At 40.0% G+C, this 22309-nt stretch overlaps 1 protein-coding gene across 4 annotated transcripts in view; it reads left to right on the top strand.

Moving 5' to 3' along the window:
- Positions 1-19624, top strand: part of LOC125775210 (rho GTPase-activating protein 100F) — a 46961-nt gene extending 27337 nt beyond the window's left edge. For 2 of the 4 annotated variants that reach the window (XM_049445761.1, XM_049445764.1), the window contains 6 exons: positions 41-198; positions 264-343; positions 415-643; positions 3835-4259; positions 4767-4878; positions 5305-19624. In XM_049445761.1, coding sequence (XP_049301718.1) covers positions 41-198; positions 264-343; positions 415-643; positions 3835-4259; positions 4767-4878; positions 5305-7043 — 2743 coding nt within the window. In that variant the 3' untranslated portion in view covers positions 7044-19624. The remainder of the gene's footprint in view (positions 1-40; positions 199-263; positions 344-414; positions 644-3834; positions 4260-4766; positions 4879-5304) is intronic. The other 2 variants (XM_049445763.1, XM_049445765.1) reach the window with 1 other exon arrangement.
- Positions 19625-22309: the final 2685 nt, after the last annotated feature.

Genomic DNA, 22309 nt, shown 5'->3' with positions numbered 1-22309 from the left:
TGCAGTACATTGAATACTAACGAAACTTGGTACATTGCAGAGAGGCATTCGAGCGGAATAGTCGTGCGGTGGAACTGACACCGGAACACGTACCCGACATCAACGTCATTACGGGCGTGCTGAAAGACTATCTCAGGGAGCTGCCGGAGCCACTGTTTACCAAGTGTCTCTTCCAGATGACGGTGGATGCCCTAGGTAGTGCTGTCGATCAGCAAAAGCCATCCATACTCACATTCTTCTATTCGATTTTTCATTTCCCACAGGTGTTTGCCTACCGGATGATCCCGAGGGCAATGCCAAACTTATGCTCAGTATTTTGGACTGCTTGCCACGAGCGAACAGGGTATGTTGGAAGATGGTTTTACGCAACTCCACTAGCGCCAACTAACCAACTTTAACTGTTCAATGATTTAGGCCACACTCGTATTTCTGCTCGATCATCTGTCGCTGGTTGTGTCCGCATCCGAGCGAAACAAAATGTCTGCCCAAGCATTGGCGACGGCACTCGGACCACCGCTGATGCTACATTCGGCAAGCGTCGGCGCGAACGAGGAGATCGATCACGCACAACCGATCGCGGTGCTGAAGTACTTGCTGCAGATCTGGCCCCAGCCGGGTACGGGCCCGGGTGCACCTACTTCAGGTAACGTAATTCTTATGCGCCCCGCTAGCAAAAACCACAGTAAAAAAAAAACAAAACAAAAACCGCTACCTTCCTTCGTCAAGAACAAAAAAAAACCGAATCACAGCTAAACACACACATAAAGATTACACATTGTTCGTTTCTCGCTGTTATTCGTTGTGTTGAGCCGTACCCGACCATCCGTAAGCACTACCGTATCATCTTTCTTATTCGTTTTGTACAGTACGTTGTTTCTTTGTTCACTTAAACGCTAATGTTTTCGTTTTGTTTCTCGTTAAGCGCCTTTTAGCACTATCGTGCTCTGGTAGTTCATGTTCAACGCACCTGTATCGGTTTTTAAAACGAATAAAGGAAATATTTTTTTCCATTAGTAAACATTTCTACGTGAAGGAATAAGGATGGTGGAAAACTAATTTATTTAAATATGCTTTTTTGAATTATTTTCGAACAGCATAATAGTTAGTTTTATGACTTTCGTATACGCTTTTGTTATTTATTTCGTTTTGAGCCTTTTTTTAAGACAACCGTATTTCTTAAAAAAAACTCAATGCTTAGTACAACGTGTTTTCGGATTGAAGATGATGTAATGGACTTCTGCTTAACTAGAGATATTCTCTTTTTTAATTGAGCATAGAAGAAAGCTGCTCAATATCAGCAAGATTATTAAAATGTAAGAACAGTTATTACTTTTGGTGCATTTTATTTTAAGTGGTAACCTAACTTTTTTGGAACAACGTTAATACCTTTATAATAAGAACCTTTCAAAGATCTGAAGATCAGCTAAGATTATTAAGGCACTAAGAAGACCAAAAAAAGGAGCCGATCACGTTTACGGGCAGCAGATGCTTAATACTAATATCGTTTGATTTCTTTTAAGCAACTCATTTGTGCGCTTGCTAAAGATATTGTTGTGTATTAAATAATCTGCATAATTTTATTAGCGCATGTACCACCTTCCTTAACCTTCAACCGCGTCAATATATGTAGTTATAGTAGTAATTTTAATGTTCTGCTTCTAAATATTTGTTTCATGTTTGTGTGTGTGTGTGTTCTTTAGTCTTAGTAATGAAAGATTTCCGCTTTATATAAAAATATCCCCCCACCATTGAGGGATGAGCGGGATATGAAACAATCAATTGTTCTTAGTATAAGATGATTTTTTTCGTATGGCTTCCGTAATTGAGTTGGAATGTAATTGCTTTCTTCGTTCGTTCCATCTCACCATTCAAATCATTCAACTACTGGAGTGTGTGTGCGAGAATGGTAAATTGATTGTAAAAGTAAAAAGAGAATAATGATAAAACCAAAACAAGCAAAACAATGCTCCATACAAGCAAGCAATGATCATCCCATCCTTCCGGTGTGGCGGCCATACTGTATCGTGCTATCCCATTTCGTTCGCTCGTTCGCTCGCCCACTCACTCACTCATGCTCGCACACATCGTACCACACAGGCGAAACTAAACAAAACAAAAACAACTCCCCGGAAGATGCCACTATTGGACGTGCCAACACACGGTAATTTCACACATTACCACACACATTACCAACTTCCTGTACTCATCTTTAAACATATTTAACATCACACCGTTAACTAAACGATCGTTACTATCTTGTTTATTTTTTTGTTGTTGGTAAACACGCTCAAATTATTTTCTTCTGCTTTTGTGGTAGAGGAATGCACCTCAGTTCTGTTTTACTGGCTGCTCGTTCATTAAAGAAAAATAAAATGAAAGTATTGACATTTTTCTTACCCATTACACCACACATGGCTGTGCACTGTCAAGATTTGGAAGAACTGCGTGTTAACGTTGCGCTCATGTTATCTGAGAATGCGATGTCATATGATTTACCGTAGATTGTCTTCACTAAACATTCACTTGCATTCTGTGCTGCAATAGAAAAAAAACAATCCTTTTTCTTCCGCTGTACCTTACTCGAATCGCACTCAAAACTCATCTGTTTTAATTTGTTTTCAAAAAAATGGCGTGCTGCAAAACGTTTCGTTTACAGCCTGTTACAACAGGCCATGCGGAAGAGTTTTCCTTTTTCCACTTCTGCTTGGGGTGTGGGGGTTGTTGTTGTTATTTTGCAAACATTAAGAATTGGATTAGAACAAAGAAGCTGCACTAAAAACAGTTCATTTTCACAGCACTTCACTCGAAAACAGATACACGAGACTCTCAAAATACACACGAAACTCACACCTTAACACCTGATTGGTGGAAGAGTGGACCTCCGGGGAGGGATTTTCGTTATGGGGGAGGGGGCTTCCGGTAAATTAAGCTCCCCCCCCCCTTCCCACAACCCCGTGCCCTCTTCCACTCGGCGATGCGAACACTGAGCGTGAGTGAGTGAGATAGAGCTGAGCCCAAGGAGGAGTAAGGAACGCGCAGTTGGGATGAAGAAGATCGGTGGCTGGAGCTGGAAATACTGCTGACTGATGTGCTGATCGATCCGGATGTACCGTGGATGTTCTACATGTTAACATGTTGTTTTTTTTGTTTGTTGCGTTTGTGCTTTCCGTTCGTTACATGCAATGCCTTGTTGTCATGTTGGTCGTGTTCCCCGTAACAGCCTAGCTAAGTGTATGTGTTGTCTCCTCTTAGTACACGTCTAACCATAGCCAAGATATTTGTTTGCTTGACCAAAGTACGCTTGGTATGTGTGTGTGTGTACTTTGTGTCTGTCTGTGTGTGTGTATGTCCCTCGTAGTTGGCAATTCGGTAGGGCAAGAAGATCACGCAACAAAAGAGCAGGAAAAGACGCATGACTAGTTAAGGGACGTGGCGCACCATTGTGCAAGAATGGAGACGGCGTGGAGAAGTATGATGTCATCACTGTTTGCCAAAAGCATGTGCCCAATCGTTGTGACTCGATGTGCAAATCCTTTCTCTATCTTTTCCCGCCGGACCGTATTCCAGATCGCCTAGAATTCCTGATTCCTCTCTGAACTCCGGACTCTCTAGTTGCCCTTCCCAACTTTTCCCTTCTCCACAACCCCTCCCTCTACTACAACCCTTCGTCGTGTTTTGCACAACGATTATTTGCTGCATAGCAAAAACAAAAAAAAAACGCGCGTTACTAATCAAAACCGCCGACAAAGACAACCACACTGATGAAGCCAAACTGTTCTTCTCAACACCGAACTCGCAATATCTCGTGGTTAATTCAGAGTCCTATGTAGACAGGTCGGCGCGGCGAGCCAGTCGAGCCGCGTGGAAACAAAGCCAGTGCGTTGCCAGCGGGCAAATCGGTGGCGGCATCGCCGGGGCTGCAGCTGGGCAGCAGCATCAGTCACCGCAGCAGCAGCAGCTCCAACATCCAGCATCAGCTGCACAGCACCAGCAGCACCAACTTGGCGGCGGCCACCAGCTCCATCAGCTCCAGCATCAGCCGCAGCCCGCACGCCCTGGCCAGCAGCAGCAGCAGCAGCAACATCCAGTCGTCGGTACCACCGTCTATACAGCCCCGTACAGCAGCCAACAATCCATCAACCACATCCTCAACGCTCGGTCAGCATCTGCTCTCAGCCACTCCCAGCACTCTTCAGTATCAATCAGTAGTGGCTCAGTTAGCTCAATCGCATCGAGCCTTGCAACAAGCGGGCCAACAGGTAACCAAAAACGCACACGTAACCCACCTTCCCAATTAAAACCGAATGCCGAATCCAAACCGAACAGAACCGACCATTACTACTACAAGAACAACAACAACTACTACTTCTACTACTTCTACTACTTGAAACTGCTCTCTCCGCTCACTGTTTTGCCTTGGGTTTGGAGAACTGGCAAATTTACTGCTCGTGTACGATACACCCACACCAATCACACAAAACATAATCCACAAACACACAAATCTCGACACAAACATACACACCAAACACAGGGACACTATTTGCCATCTTTCTTCATGGCCGTAGCTGCCGGCTTGTTTTTTCGGTTGGCATCGATCGTGTTTATCTTTTTTTTTTGTTTTAATTATTATTTTAGTAGCTGCTCGAATCACACTCGAGCACTCAAGCACTAACGTTGACAGACGAGCGCGGCTTTTCGCGGTCTGCGTATGGCCCCTGTTGCTAATGGTAGGTTTTACTTTTGGACTCGTTCTTTCACATTAACAGCCCCATCAATCGGAGGTCTCAGCGGGCTTGGCGGAGCGCGTCCAATCGCCACATCACGCCACACCCTCCCCAAGCTCTAGTTCCACTTCGTCCGCATCCGGTTCTGGGTCGGGTAGGTACACCAATAGGAAGTATTGGCTGAACTCTTCGGATCTTTAAGCGATATATGTCTGTTATGAAGATATATTAATTTCGTAAAAATTCTTCAATCTGCAAAAGATGCATGAATCTCCAAAGACCGGATTTGTTTGTTCTATCTTTTCTACTTTTTTATTGACTCTTCTTTGAATTATAAATAACTGAAGGTTTATGAATATTTAGAGATTAATTTGTGAATAAAAATTGGAAATATCCATAGCATGAATTATTACAATACGATGATCTGTAGATATTCATAATACTTTCGAAAAGATTCGAGGATCTTCTGAGAATCGACTAAAGATTCTAACAACTCGTGTTAAAAAGAACAATTAAGCACAGGTGATAATGACACAACCGGATTGACTTCTCAACTTGGTTTACTTTCTCCTCTCCACAGGTACTGATACAATAAAGCGTGGAGCATCACCTGCTTCGGTAAAGTTCAAGGAGTCTACCAGCAGCTACTCCCTAAAGTCTGACACGCAGAGTCGCATACTGGCCAATGCGCGACAGCATCAGCAATCTACTAGTGCATCCTACACGAACGGTGGATCCACCAGTAATGGAGGCATCGGCACCACAGCTACGACTTCTTACGCAACCGATCTACTACATGCCAGAACTAGCGGGCTATTTGCATCTTCGGCCGGTTCCGACTACCTATCGTCAACGTCGTCGATCGCATCCTCGGTTGCATCGTCAGCGGCCGGTGCTCCTACTTCCTCCGCCGCGTCCGTTGGATTGTACGGGAAGGTGGGCGCAACTTCTGGCGCCGTCACTTCCACACCGCTGACCAGTACGCTTAACATCACCACGTTCAGCTTGGACGAGAAGAACAATCTGGTAGTGTCGCCGTCACCTTCGTCGGCCTCGGAATCGTCCTACCGGTCGTCTAGTCCGGCGTCGAGTATACAGCGTGACAAGTCACCGAACAAGTCGGGTTCACCGTCACCGTTGCGCCGTCAGGAACCGCTCGATCGTGCCGATAGTTTGCCTTCCACCGGTACCACCTCCTCGTCAACGGCGGCCACCGTATCGGCGACTCCAGCGACATCGGCATCTACCGGCGGTAGTTCGTTTATGTCGTCGCTGCGCAGTCAAACGCTCGGCAGCTACCAGTTCCCGTCGACCAGCCTAAAGCTGACCAGCCAGCTGAGCAGTGGATCGTCCGGACAGGATGTGTCGGATGATGGCAGTACATCGTCACTGTTGCGCAAACTAACCTCGTCACTTTCGCGCACGATCGTAAGCAATACGGGCACGTTACCGTTATCGCTTGGGCGGGAAAAGCTGTCGGAACTGGCGTCGACCGGTTCTGGGGCCGGAGCGACCGGAGCAGGTAGTAGCTCAGCGGGTGCTTACTCGAGTAGTAGTGGTATTGGTAGCATTAGTAGCAGCATTAGTAGCAGCATCGGTGGAAGCAACAGCAGTAGCAACAGCGGCGGTCTTCGTACGATGAGCAGCTCGCTCGGGTACACGGGCATTGGTAGTGGGTCGTCGGCACTGGAAGGTGGATCGTCCGGGACCGGGTCCAGCTCGGTAACGACCGCTGCCGCCGTCACGAGCATGAACATCTACGGCACGTTACCCAAGAACTCTTCCATCTATTCCTCGTACGGGGTCGGTTCGGGTACGTCCGTGAGTGCTTCTGGGGGTGGGCTTTCGGGATTGTTGTCCGGTACGACCAGCTCGTACGGTATCAGTGAGCGTCTGCGTGCGCTCACGACGGGTGGCAGTAGTGGTGTGGGTGATGGATCGACCGGCGGTTCAACCAGTATGGGCGACAGTGGCGCTACCGGTTCGTCGGCGGGCGATCTCGATAGCAGCGGGTATGATTACGAATCGTCCGGCTTTTCATCCGCCTCGTACAGCGGTATGGCTACCAGTGGGACCTCGATCGGGTCCGGTGGTGGTTTGTCTTCATCCTACTTTAGCACCGGCAGTAACAGTAGCCCATTTGCTACGGTGTCGGGCAGTGGTTCGGCTGGTACAAAGGTACCGGATACCAACCCGTACCGGGTACAGTACGCCTCCACCAATCCTTTCCTCCCTAGCTTCAACCCGACGGGGGACGGTAGTAATGGTCGCGCAGACTCAAAGACATCACAAGACGATGAACCGTTCGACATGAAGTAACATACATTAGCACACCAATCACCAAAAACCAGGGTAGGAAGCAAATAGGAACCAAAAACCCGTCAGTATTACCATGACAAACTACCAGACATTTGATTTTGTTGCCGAATAAGCGGTAACTCGTTTAAGTAGATTTTTATTGAAATGTTACAAGTAAAAAAAAATTGAACAGAAACGGTAGGAAAAAAATGGACAGCAATCAGCTCTTTATTCTCTTTTATTGCTATTGATAATGAATAGGAAGTACTAAAACGTTGACATTCACTCACATACACGCATACAAACGTTTGACCTAAACATTGTAGTTTTATTAGATGATTGTCATTCTTGGAGTATAACTCGATACAATTTCGGTGAAAAAAACCCATCTACAACAAGCTAGCTGTTAGTGTGTGTTTTTTTGTTTTACCGTTTGTTTTATCTACACAGCTATGTTCATGTTATCATTGTTGGAGAATTATTAATGTGACATTTAACTCACCTATGAGATCGGTCGAGTTTTGTGTTGCCTGAAAAAAGGAGTTATAGTACAGAAGTAAACGTAATAGAAATAAAACATCCCCGAAAGTTAAATAAGAAATTTAGCAAATGAGGAAATGAATTAGTAAAACGTATCGCAGATAATTCGTAATACGGAGGAAAACAAAAAACAACCAAAACGTAAGCATAATACCAGAAAGTGAAAAGTGGAAAAAAGTATGAAACAAGCCAACGGAAATGTTTATTCCTCATGCCAAGCGTATTGGCATTGAGATGAAGCAAAATAAGAAGAAAATAGAGAAACAAAACACAATACTTAAATCTCGCTAACGGAAACATTAACAAACAAACAAAAAAACACTCATAGAACAATTTACGTATATTCGATACGCTTTAACCGTGAATGTGGATGAAAAGCAAGTACTAAATAGTGTGTGCAAACAATAATAGTGTGCTTGGTCGCGTGAATGGTCGCTCTTAAGGGAAAAAAGCAGTGCAGAACGAACGTTTCTTAACCAAATTAAGGAAACCATTCAAGGTAAAAAGAAATCAACACAAACCGCGTGAATACACACTCCAACCGTATAGTCTAATAAGGTAAATAAGGTATATATACAAAAGGGAAGAAAATGAGGAAGTGCAATAGTAACAAAACTCAAAGGAAATAATACAACAGACGAAAACAGAAAACGGAAGGAAAGAGAAAAGAGTAGCCATGAATGGTAAAAAAAAGAAGACAAATTAGAATGAGAAAAGTAAAGTTTGAAAAGCGTGTGGTAACCATTTCGGAAGAAAAGACACATACAATAATATACAGTGAAACCGAACAAGACTAACACTTTTACCGTTTGCCATATAATTTCACTGTCCGGACAAAACAGCACGAATGCTTTAGTGTTTGAGTGTGTGTGTCCATTATGACAGCTGGAATTAGTGGCGTTTGGTGGCTTAGTAAGCGAAAACAATTACAAAACGAAGCGCATACATTTACACATTTACATTTAAAGCCGACAGTCGAAAGGAACACGAAAGAAGAGAAAACAAACAGACAAACAAGCACCCTTATTGCTTGCTGCACGGTTTATTAAAATGTTAGTGTGTTGAAGAGAAAGGTGAAGAGAAATGCGCGACAGATAAGGTTAAAAGAAGGACACAAATATTAGGAGCAAGATAGAGCTTTCGTTTCATCTTATGATTATGCTATGGTAGTCGACACGGCGTCACGATCGACCTCAAAATGGGTGAATCTTCTTCATCCCGTCGATGTACTGTGTGTCGGTTTTTTGTGAAGCTGTATAAGCATAACACAGTTAGTAACATTAGCAAATTTAGAAATCGATCAAACCGCGACGTTCGTGTATGAGTGTTGGTTAAGTTTTGTTAGCGCAGTGTGTAATGTATGTTTGTGAGAAGGTTTTTGCTAGTGAACTGCGATAGTGAAAGCGCGATCAAGCACGAGATGTTGTAAATGTTGATTTTGTGTTTTGTTTCTTTTTCTTTACTTTTTCGTACAATTCACTGTAAATAATTAACAAACGGTACGACCTCTGTGTGGAAGGTAATAGAGAGCTGAAATTGAGAAGAGAAAAAACACAACAAGCAACGAATAGCAGTTAAACAAGAGAGGAAGAAAAAAAACAGGAAATCATACATACAGGAATGATTAGGTATCATTGTATCATCGTAGAAGAACGCTACTGTGCTAGGTTATTCTAAAGACTAAACACCCATACTACATCATCATTGTTTTCCCTTTTTCGATGTCGAGCGAGTACATCTAAATCGCCTATAGCGCCCTAGACAGCACTAGAAAATGATCCTTTGCGAGTACTAATGCTGCGCATTTAATGTCAATTTGATGTCATGTTTAAACAGGTCAAGGCTTACGACAGGAATAGAAAAAAGGATGCACAGAAGAAGCAGGAACTGGTGGTGAACAGCTAGATAATATTGAGGGTATTTTGTTGCTTTATTGTTGTATCTGTTCATTTCTTTATTTTTTATTCTTTCTAACAAGATCGCATAGAGGCAGTAGCATTTTCTCAAATTAAATATTTGGGTTTTTTGAAAATTGTATCTACAGTCTATTGCTATTTCTTCATTTACGTAAAAATGTTTTCCGTTTCGAAGAAGATAAGTATTGCCTAAGAATTGAAGCTTGAAATGAAGAGGTGAAGGAATTGCAAGGAGATGGTACGAAAGATGGCCAACAAACAAAAAAACAAGGTAGCAAGCTGCAACTTCAATAGACACTCTTATAAACGCGTATATGAAACAAAACCCCGACTCGCTGTAAGCAAAACGGACACAACTGTAAACATCTTGAATCAAAAACTTTTATCTCCACTGTGCAACATTTATCCGGTGCCGCGTCCCCAATGGCACACTATTTAATCACGGAATCGTATAGAAAGCTTTCACGTTGTTTGGTTTGTGTGCCCGTTTTTGGTGGTTTACCATCCGGCACCGTAAAGTTGTTGTAAAATGATAGTTAGGTTTTTTGCAAACCTCTTGAAATGTGTGTTGCAAAATGAATTGTTTTTTATCTCGTTTCTACGGAATGTTCCACATGTAGCTGCTACACGTTGATGACCCGATATAGTACGTCCGCGTGATGTTATGTTTCAGTTCGTTAGTTTGTTCGTTTGTTTCCCTGCGAAGCGGAACATACGAGGCAATATAGGGGAGAAACTTTTCCAAAAAATGATCATTACAATTACGCAAAAGCTTTAACAATATTAATAATAATATAGCGAAGGTACGAAGTTGTAGTAATGTGGAAAAAGGGGAGGGAGTTTTTGCAAGCAAACAAACAAAAAAATAACTCTCCCAAAAAAGGAAATCTTGATACGTGCTTGGGCTTGTTGATTGTGCTTTCTTCTCATTCGGTAAATGGAAAACCCCCCCCTTAAAAACACCATAACCATCGTCATTAGTATCGTCGTACATTCCGTAGGAGAAAACTCCGAACTCGTTACGAACTAATATACTTAAAACACTCGCTATAGAGTCTGTAAATATGAGTCAATTTCATTACGGACCGGTACCCGTTTAGGAACGTTACGGCGAGTAAATGCGAGGAATTTAACTGACTCTATAAACGTATAAACGGACAGGAAAAAAGCTGCAACACAAACACAAACATTTAAAACCAAAACACTAAACTCGGACGGACGTAAAGACCTGTTGTTAAAGCGTGTAAATTGGACAGGGTAAAAAATCCTGTATGGTGGCAAGCAAAACACACACAAACACAACTACGAATTAACTCTACTATCCATTCATCTAACATTTTAAAAATATTGTAACTCAAAGTCAAATCAAGTCCCGTTTTCGTGCTTTATGGAGTTTGGAGTAGCTTAGGACCTTAAACACCAACACATACAAGTAAACGAAATACAAGAAAGGCAAACAAACACATTCACACACACAGGAAACATTAAGGAACAAACCGAAATCACTTAAAAGGAGGAACAAAAAAAAAACAAAGTACGAAACGCATAACCATTACTATTCCAACTACCGTTACTAGCCGTTACTAACTTGTGGCAGGTGTTTTGCAACCATTTTTTAAACTCAAATATTATCGCTTACAAAGGTGTGAAGGTGTGGAGGAAGAAGGTTGGTGGGTGGAGGAGTAAGGGAGTAAGGGAGGTGGAGAGGGTTGAAGTGGGGATGAAATAGCTAAACCAATTAATGGGGGGTGTTTTTGGGGTCAAATTTGGGACAACTTTAAAAGCAAAATCCAAAAATGCGATAATGACCCCATGTTGAACAGTATTTACGAACTGCCATTGATGTGATTGGGTGAAATATAACTCCATTACAGTCACATTCACACCATCATCAACAATTGTTCGCACAACGATTCATCATCGAACGAACTCACAACAAAACTAACCAACGAGAAATCGATGGGAATGGATAATGAAAACAGGGATATCTACGCACACTAATCGAATCCTGCTAACCACCTTCGCCTCCCCTTTTTCCCTTTCCATAAGGACATTCATACTGGAACTGAGTCACGTGTCCGTGTATGGAAAAATAAATACTGCCATTAAGTGTGGGCAAGGATGAAGCTGCCACCAATTGCTGAATGCTGAAAATCGTTCCCGGTGAAGGAGCTTACTGTCGTAATACGGTCGAACGATGACAACCATTAGAAAGCCGACCAATCGCCCCAAAAGCTCTCCGTCGTATATATGTCCACTTTGTCGTTGTTCACCTGTTGCTGCTGCTGTTCTTCTGTTCTGCTAATGTGAATGCAAAACAAGGTGTTAAAAACTAAAAATGTTTTATTCTGCGCATGATGCTGAAGCGGTAAAAGACGAGGTGAGGTAATGAAAATGCTCCATTAGACAACAGCTGATTTATATTGTGTCGTATTCAAACACCGGAACCGTGCACTATCTATCAAAATTCCCGATCAAAAAAAAAACACAGATAGAACAAAAAAAGAGGAATGAGAGTAAAAAAAAGGAAAGAGAGAAGAAAAAAAACACATACACACCGAATATCATACCGTTTCATATCGTCAAAACTCTACAAATCACATTCTTACACACCGTTTACACAGCTCCCGGCAAACGAACTGGTGATGAGAATGATAGGTATCAAATATACATATATATGTACACATAATATATATATATACACATACTTATATATATACATACTAGCAAGAGCAAAATTCAAGTAATGAAGAAACAACCCAATCAGCAAAAAACCATATGCGCGAAAATACGTATTTCCTTTTCGGTATGCACGTAAAACAAGCAAAAACAATAGGAAAAAAAAAATGAAGCAAAAGAAAACATAACCAGAAGAAAACCTTATTGGAATGATCGTTGGATACGTTTCCAGCATGTGCTTCGGTAAACGCTAACAAAAGGGCACGTGCCGGATTTTTTTGCTATGAGTTTTAGGAGCTTTTTACAAATGCACCATCAATGCAGCGGAACAGCGATAGGTAGGGAAACACTACATAACGTAAGGACATAATCGTACACAAAATCGTAACCATTATCCACCTGTAGAACACGGCACCGTTACCATCCGATAGGGCTCCCTGTTTACCCGTGCAGGTTTATGTGAGGCACTCATTTTCTTTTCTGTTTTTGCTAACTTCCTCAGTTCCTTCATAAGGCAAAGGAGAGGATAAAGAACGGGAAACAAGCAGAGAATGTACCGAAAAAAAAATTAATAGCCCGATCCACGTGACTTTTAGTTGATTACCGCCTGAAGGTATGCAATGTGCAACACTTTCGAAGCTTTGCTGGTCTCCCATGATCACTGATCGTAAAAAATGCATACCTTTTGGCGCTTCACATACAACTTACAGCAACTAGTTGCGATAAACAGTGAGACCAAACAAAAGCAAGTGAATGTTTACAATGCTACACACCCATACATGCATATTCACCCATTTCTCACATACAAACAACACCCTTGCGCTTCGGCGAAAACACATCTCACAGCTGGAATCGATCTTACTACCACTTCATATTGCTCATTTGTGCAAAATCCGTACATTCACTTTTCGTTGCATTGTTTGCTGCAGCAACAACGAAAAACCAAAAACAAATAACGCATTTATGAATGGCAAATCTAACTCCAAAAACCAAAGAATTCAAACTGTAATTAATGGAACAAAAAAAAAACATAAAAGCTACTAGGGTAAGACAGTGGAACCTTTGATGCAACTTTGATCACTTGGGCGCGCAAACTTACAGTAACTATTAACAAAACTGCAAACAAACAAAAAAAAACATACTTAACTTACCACCCGAGTCTTTTTGAGTACATAGTAAAAGAAGGGATAAGAACATAAACACAAACAGTTTGATGAAACATTTCTCGCGTGTATACCAAAGCCGATGGAAAACAGTAAAATATGAATAAAAAAATACGAACAAAACAAAAACAAAAATTCCCGAAAACAAACAAAAAGATAACGATACAGACGAAACAATGGTATGTAAGTATGCGATAGTGTAGCATTTAAGTTATGATGGGTTGTTTGTTGTATAACCTTGTTTTGTTTTTTGTGGGTAACGTAACTATTGCCCCACTGTTGAAACATGCATCAATGTAACATCAATCAACTGAAAGCAGAATCCAAGCAGTAAGGTGATAGATAATAATACGCAACAAAACAATGAAACCCAACCAACTAAACCAAACGAAAACACATGGAAACAAACGGAACAATCAGCCTACAGCAAACTGAATTTTTGCATTTGAATATTTGTGCGCAAAAAACCCGTTTTCTACACCTAAGTATTTTCTCTTTCTTTTGAAGGATCTTTGCAAAACAGGGTTGTTGCAAACACGGCACGGATCGTAAAGACTTTTTCCGTTTTAAATCATTTGAGCCAAACCATGTTTGACACACCTGCTCCAATACGCATCTATCTGAACAGGAGGAATGTAAGGGGATGTACCGGTTCTGTAATCCCACCAAATTTGCCACATCTTTGATAAAATGAAAACAAAAGAACAAATTAACCGGGAAACTAATCGATCCGCCAGCAACGGGACAAGCGAAAAGTAATGGTCAGTAAAGAAAAAAGTAAGGCAAAAAGGTTCGGTTTTCGGGCACGCTAACGAGAAGTTGTTATCTAAATAAAAATTAATTTTGTCCACGCAAATGGCATTCTTTTCGACGCAATTGATTAAAATGCGCATGATAAGAGCATGCAGGTTTGCCGAGAAATTATTCCACTTAAGGGATAATATAAAGTTACATGATACGTAGCAACTCCGTTTCGTTAAAGTTTCAACTGTGTCGATAACATCACTGCACAAGAAAAAATGACTTTATTACAAAGCGCAGTACAGAACCAAACCTGGCAAAGACAAACACGTGTGTGATCGTTCTAATTGTTTGTGGAAAGCGAAATTTGGTACGTGCCAGAATGAATGAAACAACAAACCCATGCAACTTTAAAATAACTTTACACAATCGTTTTGCAATCCGCCCCGCCCTTGAGCGTTTATTCCCTCGCAACGACTTACACTTACTTCTCAGCACCGCAGCACATATGGAGGAGGGCGCCCAACCGCGCACAATGGAAGTGAAATGTGCCAACCCATGGCCTTTCTTTCCCATCCTCGGGTTTTGGTGCGGGTTTTGATGGGAGCTTTAAATTCCAAGCATATCATATCGACGGACGGCAAAAAAGGGGCAGAATGGTCGGACAAATAGTGTCTGTTACCGGTGGGCACAGGCATTCTTAACACTACTTACATAATACGCTAAGCTAACTAGTGAGCAAAAATGGACAGTAACGTGAGCGAAATGAGAGAAAAGCAGAAAAAGAGAAAGGTTTTAAGGAAAATGGCAAGGACATTGGGAGAAGGGAAAACAAATCCGGTTTTCGAAGGAAATAAATTCCGCACAGAGAACAGATGGAAGTAGGTTGGCATCGCACACGACAGGCATACCGCGTCAGTGAAACTAACCTATTTTTTGATAAAAGTTTACAATACGATAAGAGATTGCATAAACCACTTACGTTCCATGGCACATGACATAAGGACCTTTTAATAGGACATAAAGCAAAACACACGGTCGATGAACGAATGTGTCAATGGAACGAATGCGATGATCGATTGTGAATTCTATTAGGTAAAGGTTATAGTGGTGAGGTGTTGGACGCAAAATCCAAGCAGAAATTGTAGTGAGAGCGTAAGCAAAAAAGAGGCAGAGGGATAATGGATCGTGAAAGAGCAAACTAATGCAAATATTGTTTTAGTATGAACAATGTTTTCTAATGGACAGGAGCTGACGGGGAATTAATAACGTTTATTTTAATTTTGGTATGCGATGTGCACGCTTCAAGAGAACGGAGAACTGTTTGCCAACTCGCTCATGGTACTCTTTTTGTTCTTACTTGTAAAAAGAAAAAAAAACCCTTGAAAACTTGCAAAAGCTTGTTTGAATGATTAATCAATCAACCATTCACAATGTTTAAAAATATTATAAACTTGATCATATGTAATTGTTTGAAACACTCTGAACACAAAAAATGACGCTGCATAGGAGAACTACCAAATGAAGTACCATGCGTCTCCATTCGATAGATGAAGTACCATGCGTCTCCATTCTACAGATGAAATACCATGCGTCTCCATTCTACAGATGAAGTACTATGCGTCTCCATTCTATAAATGAAGTACCATGCGTCTCCAATCGATAAATGGAGTACCATGGATCTCCATTCTATAGATGGAGTACCATTCTACAGATGAAGGATCATGCGTCTCCATTCTACAGATGAAGTACCATGCGTCTCCATTCTACAGATGAAGTACCATGCGTCTCCATTCTACAAATGAAGTACCATGCGTCTCCATTTGTACAAATGAAGGATCATGCGTCTCCATTCTACAGATCAAATACCATGCGTCTCCGTTCTACAAATGAAGTATCATGCGTCTCCATTCTATAAATGAAGTACCATGCGTCTCCATTCGATAAATGAAGTACCATGCGTCTCCTTTGAGCATTTCCCTACCAAAACGTTTCCTGTCCGAGTTTTCACAAATTAACAAATTTGCGTGATCGCATACATTCATCTCCATGCTACATGATACGCTTTTTCCAAGCAGCTAATCCATGGCACCAAAGAATCGTTTATCGTTTATTTTTTTATTTAAGTACAGCTAAAGAATGGAAAAAATGCGATAAAAAAACTCACACACAGACACAATAGAATAGCGTACACTGTTTGTAAAATGAACAAAACGACTTACTACTGCTTTTTTGCAACGAATTTCATCTATTGCTATTCTATCTACGACTATTTGCTAACTATATGTGACAGTTAGAGAGCATTTTGCATAAAAAACAAAAGCCTTTCCGCCTTCTGAACGAAGCCCTGAAAGGAACGATCATTTTGTTTCTGTTCTTTACAATTCGCCCAACGTTATCCCTTTTTGTAGACTGCACACTTTACACCAAACACCAGTACATACACTTTTATATGCACGCACGGATGATGGCTAGTGGGTCGATCGAAAACCGATCGTTTAGTTGTGTAGTACCGCGTAGGTAGACGCTTATTAGTAGGATAACGTACTACACATGAACGTCCTGTTGGAGCAAACGGCTATGGTATTACCGGCATGTAGACCAACCCCGGTAACGATTTGTCAGCATTCAGAAAGGGACGAATATGGCTAGGGACACATAACTCATACACGTGAAAACGATAGTAAAAAAAATAAGAAAAGAGAGAAGATATTAACATTAGTGTCACTGTACAAGTATCCTTTCGCATGTCCGAACAAAAGTTAGGTACAGTTAAGGAACCAAACTAAATTAAATAAACGAAGCAGCAAAAAAAGCGCGTTTGATGTAAAAAGGCACAATGTTGAATCCTGGAACAAAATGAACCAACAGACACGTGGCGATGTCGTGAAGAAACAGAAAATTGCAAAGCAAAGCAAATTTAATTTAGGATAATAATTTTTTTCACCATTTATTTCCTTAGTCTATGTTTTTTTTATAATTTTCCTTGTTTGGAATGGAGCAAAAGAGTGTAACAATCGAAGCTTCGAAACACGTTTTAGTGTGTATATATGGTAAGCCGTTTGCAGCAAAAAAAGGTGAAGGTTTTAATTTTAGAAGTCAATGTAAATGGTTCGTTTGCTTTAGTACATCTTGTTTAGCTAATAATTTCGCAATGAGCAACACCTCCTAAAGTATGAGAATTTGGTTAATTTTCGATAGAATATTTTTAATATCTTTTTTATGTAGAAAAAACTCTATGAAAATTACGTTCATATAAATTTATTTCAATTACGTTAGCAGAGTACTACGATTTGAATGATAAAAATTAATGAAATTCTTGAATATTTCATTTATTATGCGGTTCCATTTGCGTAGAAGTCTCTTGTATTGTACATTGATTAGACTAATGCGCGTTGTTAAGAGTATACTATATTATATTAAAATGTTGTTCTGTTTCGAAATGATACAAATTCGTATACTTTAGGTGAAGAATTATTGCATTCTTTTTTTTCTTAAAATTCATATTTCAATGCCACTTTATATGCACAATACTTTTCTCACACAAAAAGAACATGATAGTGATTGACTCTATTTTCTCTATTCATGAAAAGGAAGCAAAGCAAAGAAAAACAACAACCGAAATTAAGCCTAACATCAATAAAAAAAGTTACATTAACATTCCCGCATGCACTGTACGAAACAAAAAAAATCGATAAAACACACTCATACAAAATTCACCATTATCGTAGCCTAACCATAAACCATTATCGTCATGCTATTAAAACAAAAAAGGCCATCGAAAGCCGGCAACAATGAGCCGTTTTTTTGCAAAATTAAAAAAAATAAACTGAACGATGTATGGACAGAGAGAGAGAGAGAGAGGTCGAAAACAAACGAATTACACTCAGCAGCGCAAATTGTAATAGACTTGTAGTCGAAACACAAACTAAACAAAAAGGCCGAACAGTAAACGTATGTATGTTCCATTTCCTCTTTGCACTGATAAGAAAAAAAATAAACACACACACACATTCAACCACTGTAAAGCAAAAAGGTCCTCCTTCATCCCGTGTGTCCATGGACTGGGCGGAATGGTTCGACGTAAAGTATCTTTTAGTTCGTTACAACAAACGAATTTCATTTCTTCTCCAACACGGTTTGGCATGCGTCAAAAAGAAATAAATAAAAAAACAAATAAGCAACCGCTCAAATGCTCATACATAAAACAAGCAGCCGTTGTAGAATATAGGAAGGACCAGGAACCGGAAGGTAGCGACTATCCTTCTCCCGTTATGTTTACGTATCGGTCAAGGGTAATTCCTAATGGGTAACCTAAATCCTAGGGCTGTCCCATTCCGCCCGGGGGTGGAAAAAAAGATGAAGCAACTGTTCTCAAAAACAGAATGTACCATAATTCGAATCACATTCCATTGCCATTCAAACGTGAGAAAGTTATAAAACAAAACCAACCAAAAACTCTAACACACTCACCGAATACATACAGCTCACAATCGGTTTAAAAAAAAAAGAAATACATAAACAGCTTACAGTACGAACCGCGTGCGTCGTGCGCAGGAAGCGGAAAAGCAAGGAGATAATACTCTAAATGTCTCAACCACTGCCACAGCGTACGAAAGATAATTAATGTGTAAAAGAAGCTTACAAAAGAAAACAAAAAATACCCCGTAAGGTATGGTGTGAATGTGAAAAACAAAAAAAACGAAGGAGGAAAGAAAAATGAACTAAAACAAGAAGAAGAAATAACGAAAACACTTAATCCATATACCACAACAATGCAATGGGTCAGCGGGTGTGTTAGTGTGGTTAAGTAAATCGTCATTCCCTTTATCGTCAAACAGCAGTAGTAGAACAAAAAGGAAACAAAAAAAAACAAATCACAGCAAAACAGCAACAAATTTAAATAAATGAACATAAGAAAGAATACACCGAAATTGGAACGAAAAAGGAACGAAAAAGGGAAGAAAGAAAACTAACCAGTTTCATTAACAACTAGAAAAGAAGTAAAATGCTCGCTGCTGGATTGAGCTGTAGAGGTGTTCGGTTCGTTACGGTACATTAAAAGCAACACGTGTAATGTAGGAACAAAATTATGCAAAAAAAAACGAACATGAAACGTAACAAAAAAGGAAGTAGGAAAGAGAAAGAGAGAGAGCGAGAAAATAAAAACAACAACACTTGCTGTACGATTAAATCACGCTTAATCGACGTGTGCAAATGCGGAATTAGAATACCAAACAACAAATCCAACCAGCTACATACACACAAATAGAGAAAGAGCGCATAAAAGAAGAGCGAAGATTAAGAGGATAGGAGAAAAGAAAATCATACACAGTAGAAAACAAAAACGCAAAACGGGACAAGAAACGGTTAAGGAGTGCTTGAAATTACAACAAAAAACCCGCAAAGCGCATTGCAGAAGAAAAGGGTGAAGAAAAGAAGCAAAGAGGTGGGAAAAGAAAAATAAAATAAAATAAAAAAAACGGTAAAATATTAATGAATATTTAAAAGATATGTTATGAATATATATATAAATATATACATGATAAATATTGAAACACAACCAGGGAAACGAGTTTTGCTATGAGAAACGAGTTTTACGGATGATGACAGATATAATTGAAAAATTTTAAAACTCGCAATACGCAAAATTTGGAAAGCGTTCGCTCAAGCTCAAATTATTTCCATCTCCAGCTTGCTTGCATGGCAGCATCTTGCTCCTACGTTAAAATCGCACTCTAAGCTGGATCGGCCGTGTTGTGGGAATTACAAAATGTTTCCATCGTGCGCTAACCAATCAAGGTTCTAGCGTTCTAATTCTGGTGTGCGCTAAAAGTGGGCCAGTTCTAACTCTAGCGATCAAGCCATCTTTGAGGTCAGGACAGTTTGCTGAGCATTGTTTTCCAGGGCGGACGTGGGCGCTTAGAAAACGTTTTTACCGGTCGCTGCAAAATCGAACGGATACTCCTTTTTTGGATGCTCTCTTGTTGTTTCGGATGATGAAAACGACCACTTTTATCTTTCAAAACAACAAGAGAGCATCCCACAGAAGAGGTAACGTTAACATCAATTCGCCGGCTTAATGCTTCAAACTGTGGTCTCTTTTCCACTTGTGGTCATTGATACCAATTCGAGATCCTCGTATATTAATCTAATGGATTGAGAGAGACGGGAGATTCTTTCCGTTTCACCGTATACTCTCATACGATCGATCCTCCGCCATTGGATGCTCTCTTGGTGTTGACGAATCGTTTTTTGACGATTTTCGCAAAACAACAAGAGAACATCCATGCAAAGAGGTAACACCAATCACCAGATGGCGCTCAATAAATTGGTGTTATCGGACGTTTTTCATAAGCTTCCTTCTGACAATGCTAAATTTTTCAATTGTAAGTGGTTCTAGTTTCGGTTTTTTGTTTTTAATACTTTATAGAATAGCAATGGTTCACCTTTTTATTTATTTTTAGAGGTACAAAGTTGTTTTTACTAATTTTTCATTCGTCGGACACATATGTCTAAAATCACACCAGACTAGTTGAATATTGTTCAGGCTCTTCATCTCCATTCATCTCATCTCTTCATCTCTTCAGGTAGGAAAAAAAATCGAGATCACAGATACCTTTGGAAAAAAATTGTTATCTACCGCCGCCCACTGCCTGAGGTAATGGAGGTGCCTGGTCCTTATAGGCAGGTATCGTAACAATATCTAAATATATTCACGGGTATTTATAATTAAGTCATGTGATTGGATGAAGACTAACTATTGCCAAAGGTATTGATATCATTTTCAAAACTTCCAAAACCTCTTTAAACCTTCAACTACATTTGCAAAACTAATATTTAGTGTATGTAATACAGCCTTCTTCTCCAAGTCCTGCACTGTCCTGTCCATCGGAATCAGAACTTAGTTCCTGATGTTGCTGATCATGGGACGGTGTGGTCATACTAGTGCTTGCAAAATTTGATTCAGTATTTCAGACACTCTAAAAACCGCATCCAGCAAAGTAACGGAGAAATTCCAAAGCTCAAATCACAAAGAAATATCAAAATCCAACCAGTAATTTATGAATAACATTGGTTTAAAATTTGAAAAAAACAGGACTTTTTTCAACATTAGTTAGAGGCTTGATTTTGGGCTAACCAATTGGAAAACCATAATTGGTATGCCACTAGTTGAAAGTTGGTTTTTTTATATTTCATCCCGGCAGGTTTCCATCGTGCATTGGTGCCATCTATCGACCACAGGTTAAAGATTGGCGATCCGTTGGATACCGACCGAGTTATAGGCAAAGCTTGGTGCAAAAATGAGCCTTAGTAAATTTTTATTTTTTTGAATTTTTTGATTTTTTGATTTTTTTTCATTCTTTTTTTAATTTAAAGCATTATTTGAGTGAAAAGAAACACATTGCAACCAATTGCCATTAAAATAAATCAATTTAAATTTTTTTGCAAAATTTCTCAAAAAAATGGCAAGGGGTAAGCCTTATGAAATTTTCGAGTGGAAATTTTTTTTGAATTTTTTTTCTGATTTTTTATTCTTTTTTTAATTTAAAGCATTATTTGAGTGAAAAGAAACATATTGCAACAAATTCGCAATAAAATATATCACATTTAAAAATTTTGCTGAATTGCAGAAAAATGAGGAAAATTTTACATTTTCTCAAACAGGGTAAGGAACATGGTTCCTCGAATAACTTCTGGCACGGATATCTGAGGGCATGGTCGTCCAAGAAGAAAATGTAGCTATTGGTGCCATCTATCGACCACAAGTTAAAGATTGGCGATCCGTTGGATACTGACCGAGTTATAGGCAAAACTTGGTGCAAAAATGAAGAAAATTTTACATTTTCTCAAACAGGGTATGGAACTTGGTTCCTCGAATAACTTCCGACACAGACATCTGAGGGCATGGCCGTCCAAGAAGAAAATGTAGCCATTGGTGCCATCTATCGACCACAGGTTAAAGATTGGCGATCCGTTGGATACCGACAGAGATATAGGCAAGGCTTGGTGCAAAAATGAGCCTTAGTAAATTTTTATTTTTTTGAATTTTTTGATTTTTTGATTTTTTTTCACTCTTTTTTTAATTTAAAGCATTATTTGAGTGAAAAGAAACTCATTGCAACCAATTGCCATTAAAATAAATCAATTTAAATTTTTTTGCAAAATTTCTCAAAAAAATGGCAAGGGGTAAGCCTTATGAAATTTTCGAGTGGAAAATTTTTTTGAATTTTTTTTCTGATTTTTT

This window comes from Anopheles funestus, chromosome 2RL, assembly GCF_943734845.2.
Source record: "Anopheles funestus chromosome 2RL, idAnoFuneDA-416_04, whole genome shotgun sequence".
NCBI lineage: Eukaryota > Metazoa > Arthropoda > Insecta > Diptera > Culicidae > Anopheles > Anopheles funestus.
Note: the sequence above shows the minus strand (reverse complement) of the source record. Positions and strands in the feature narration are given on the sequence as shown.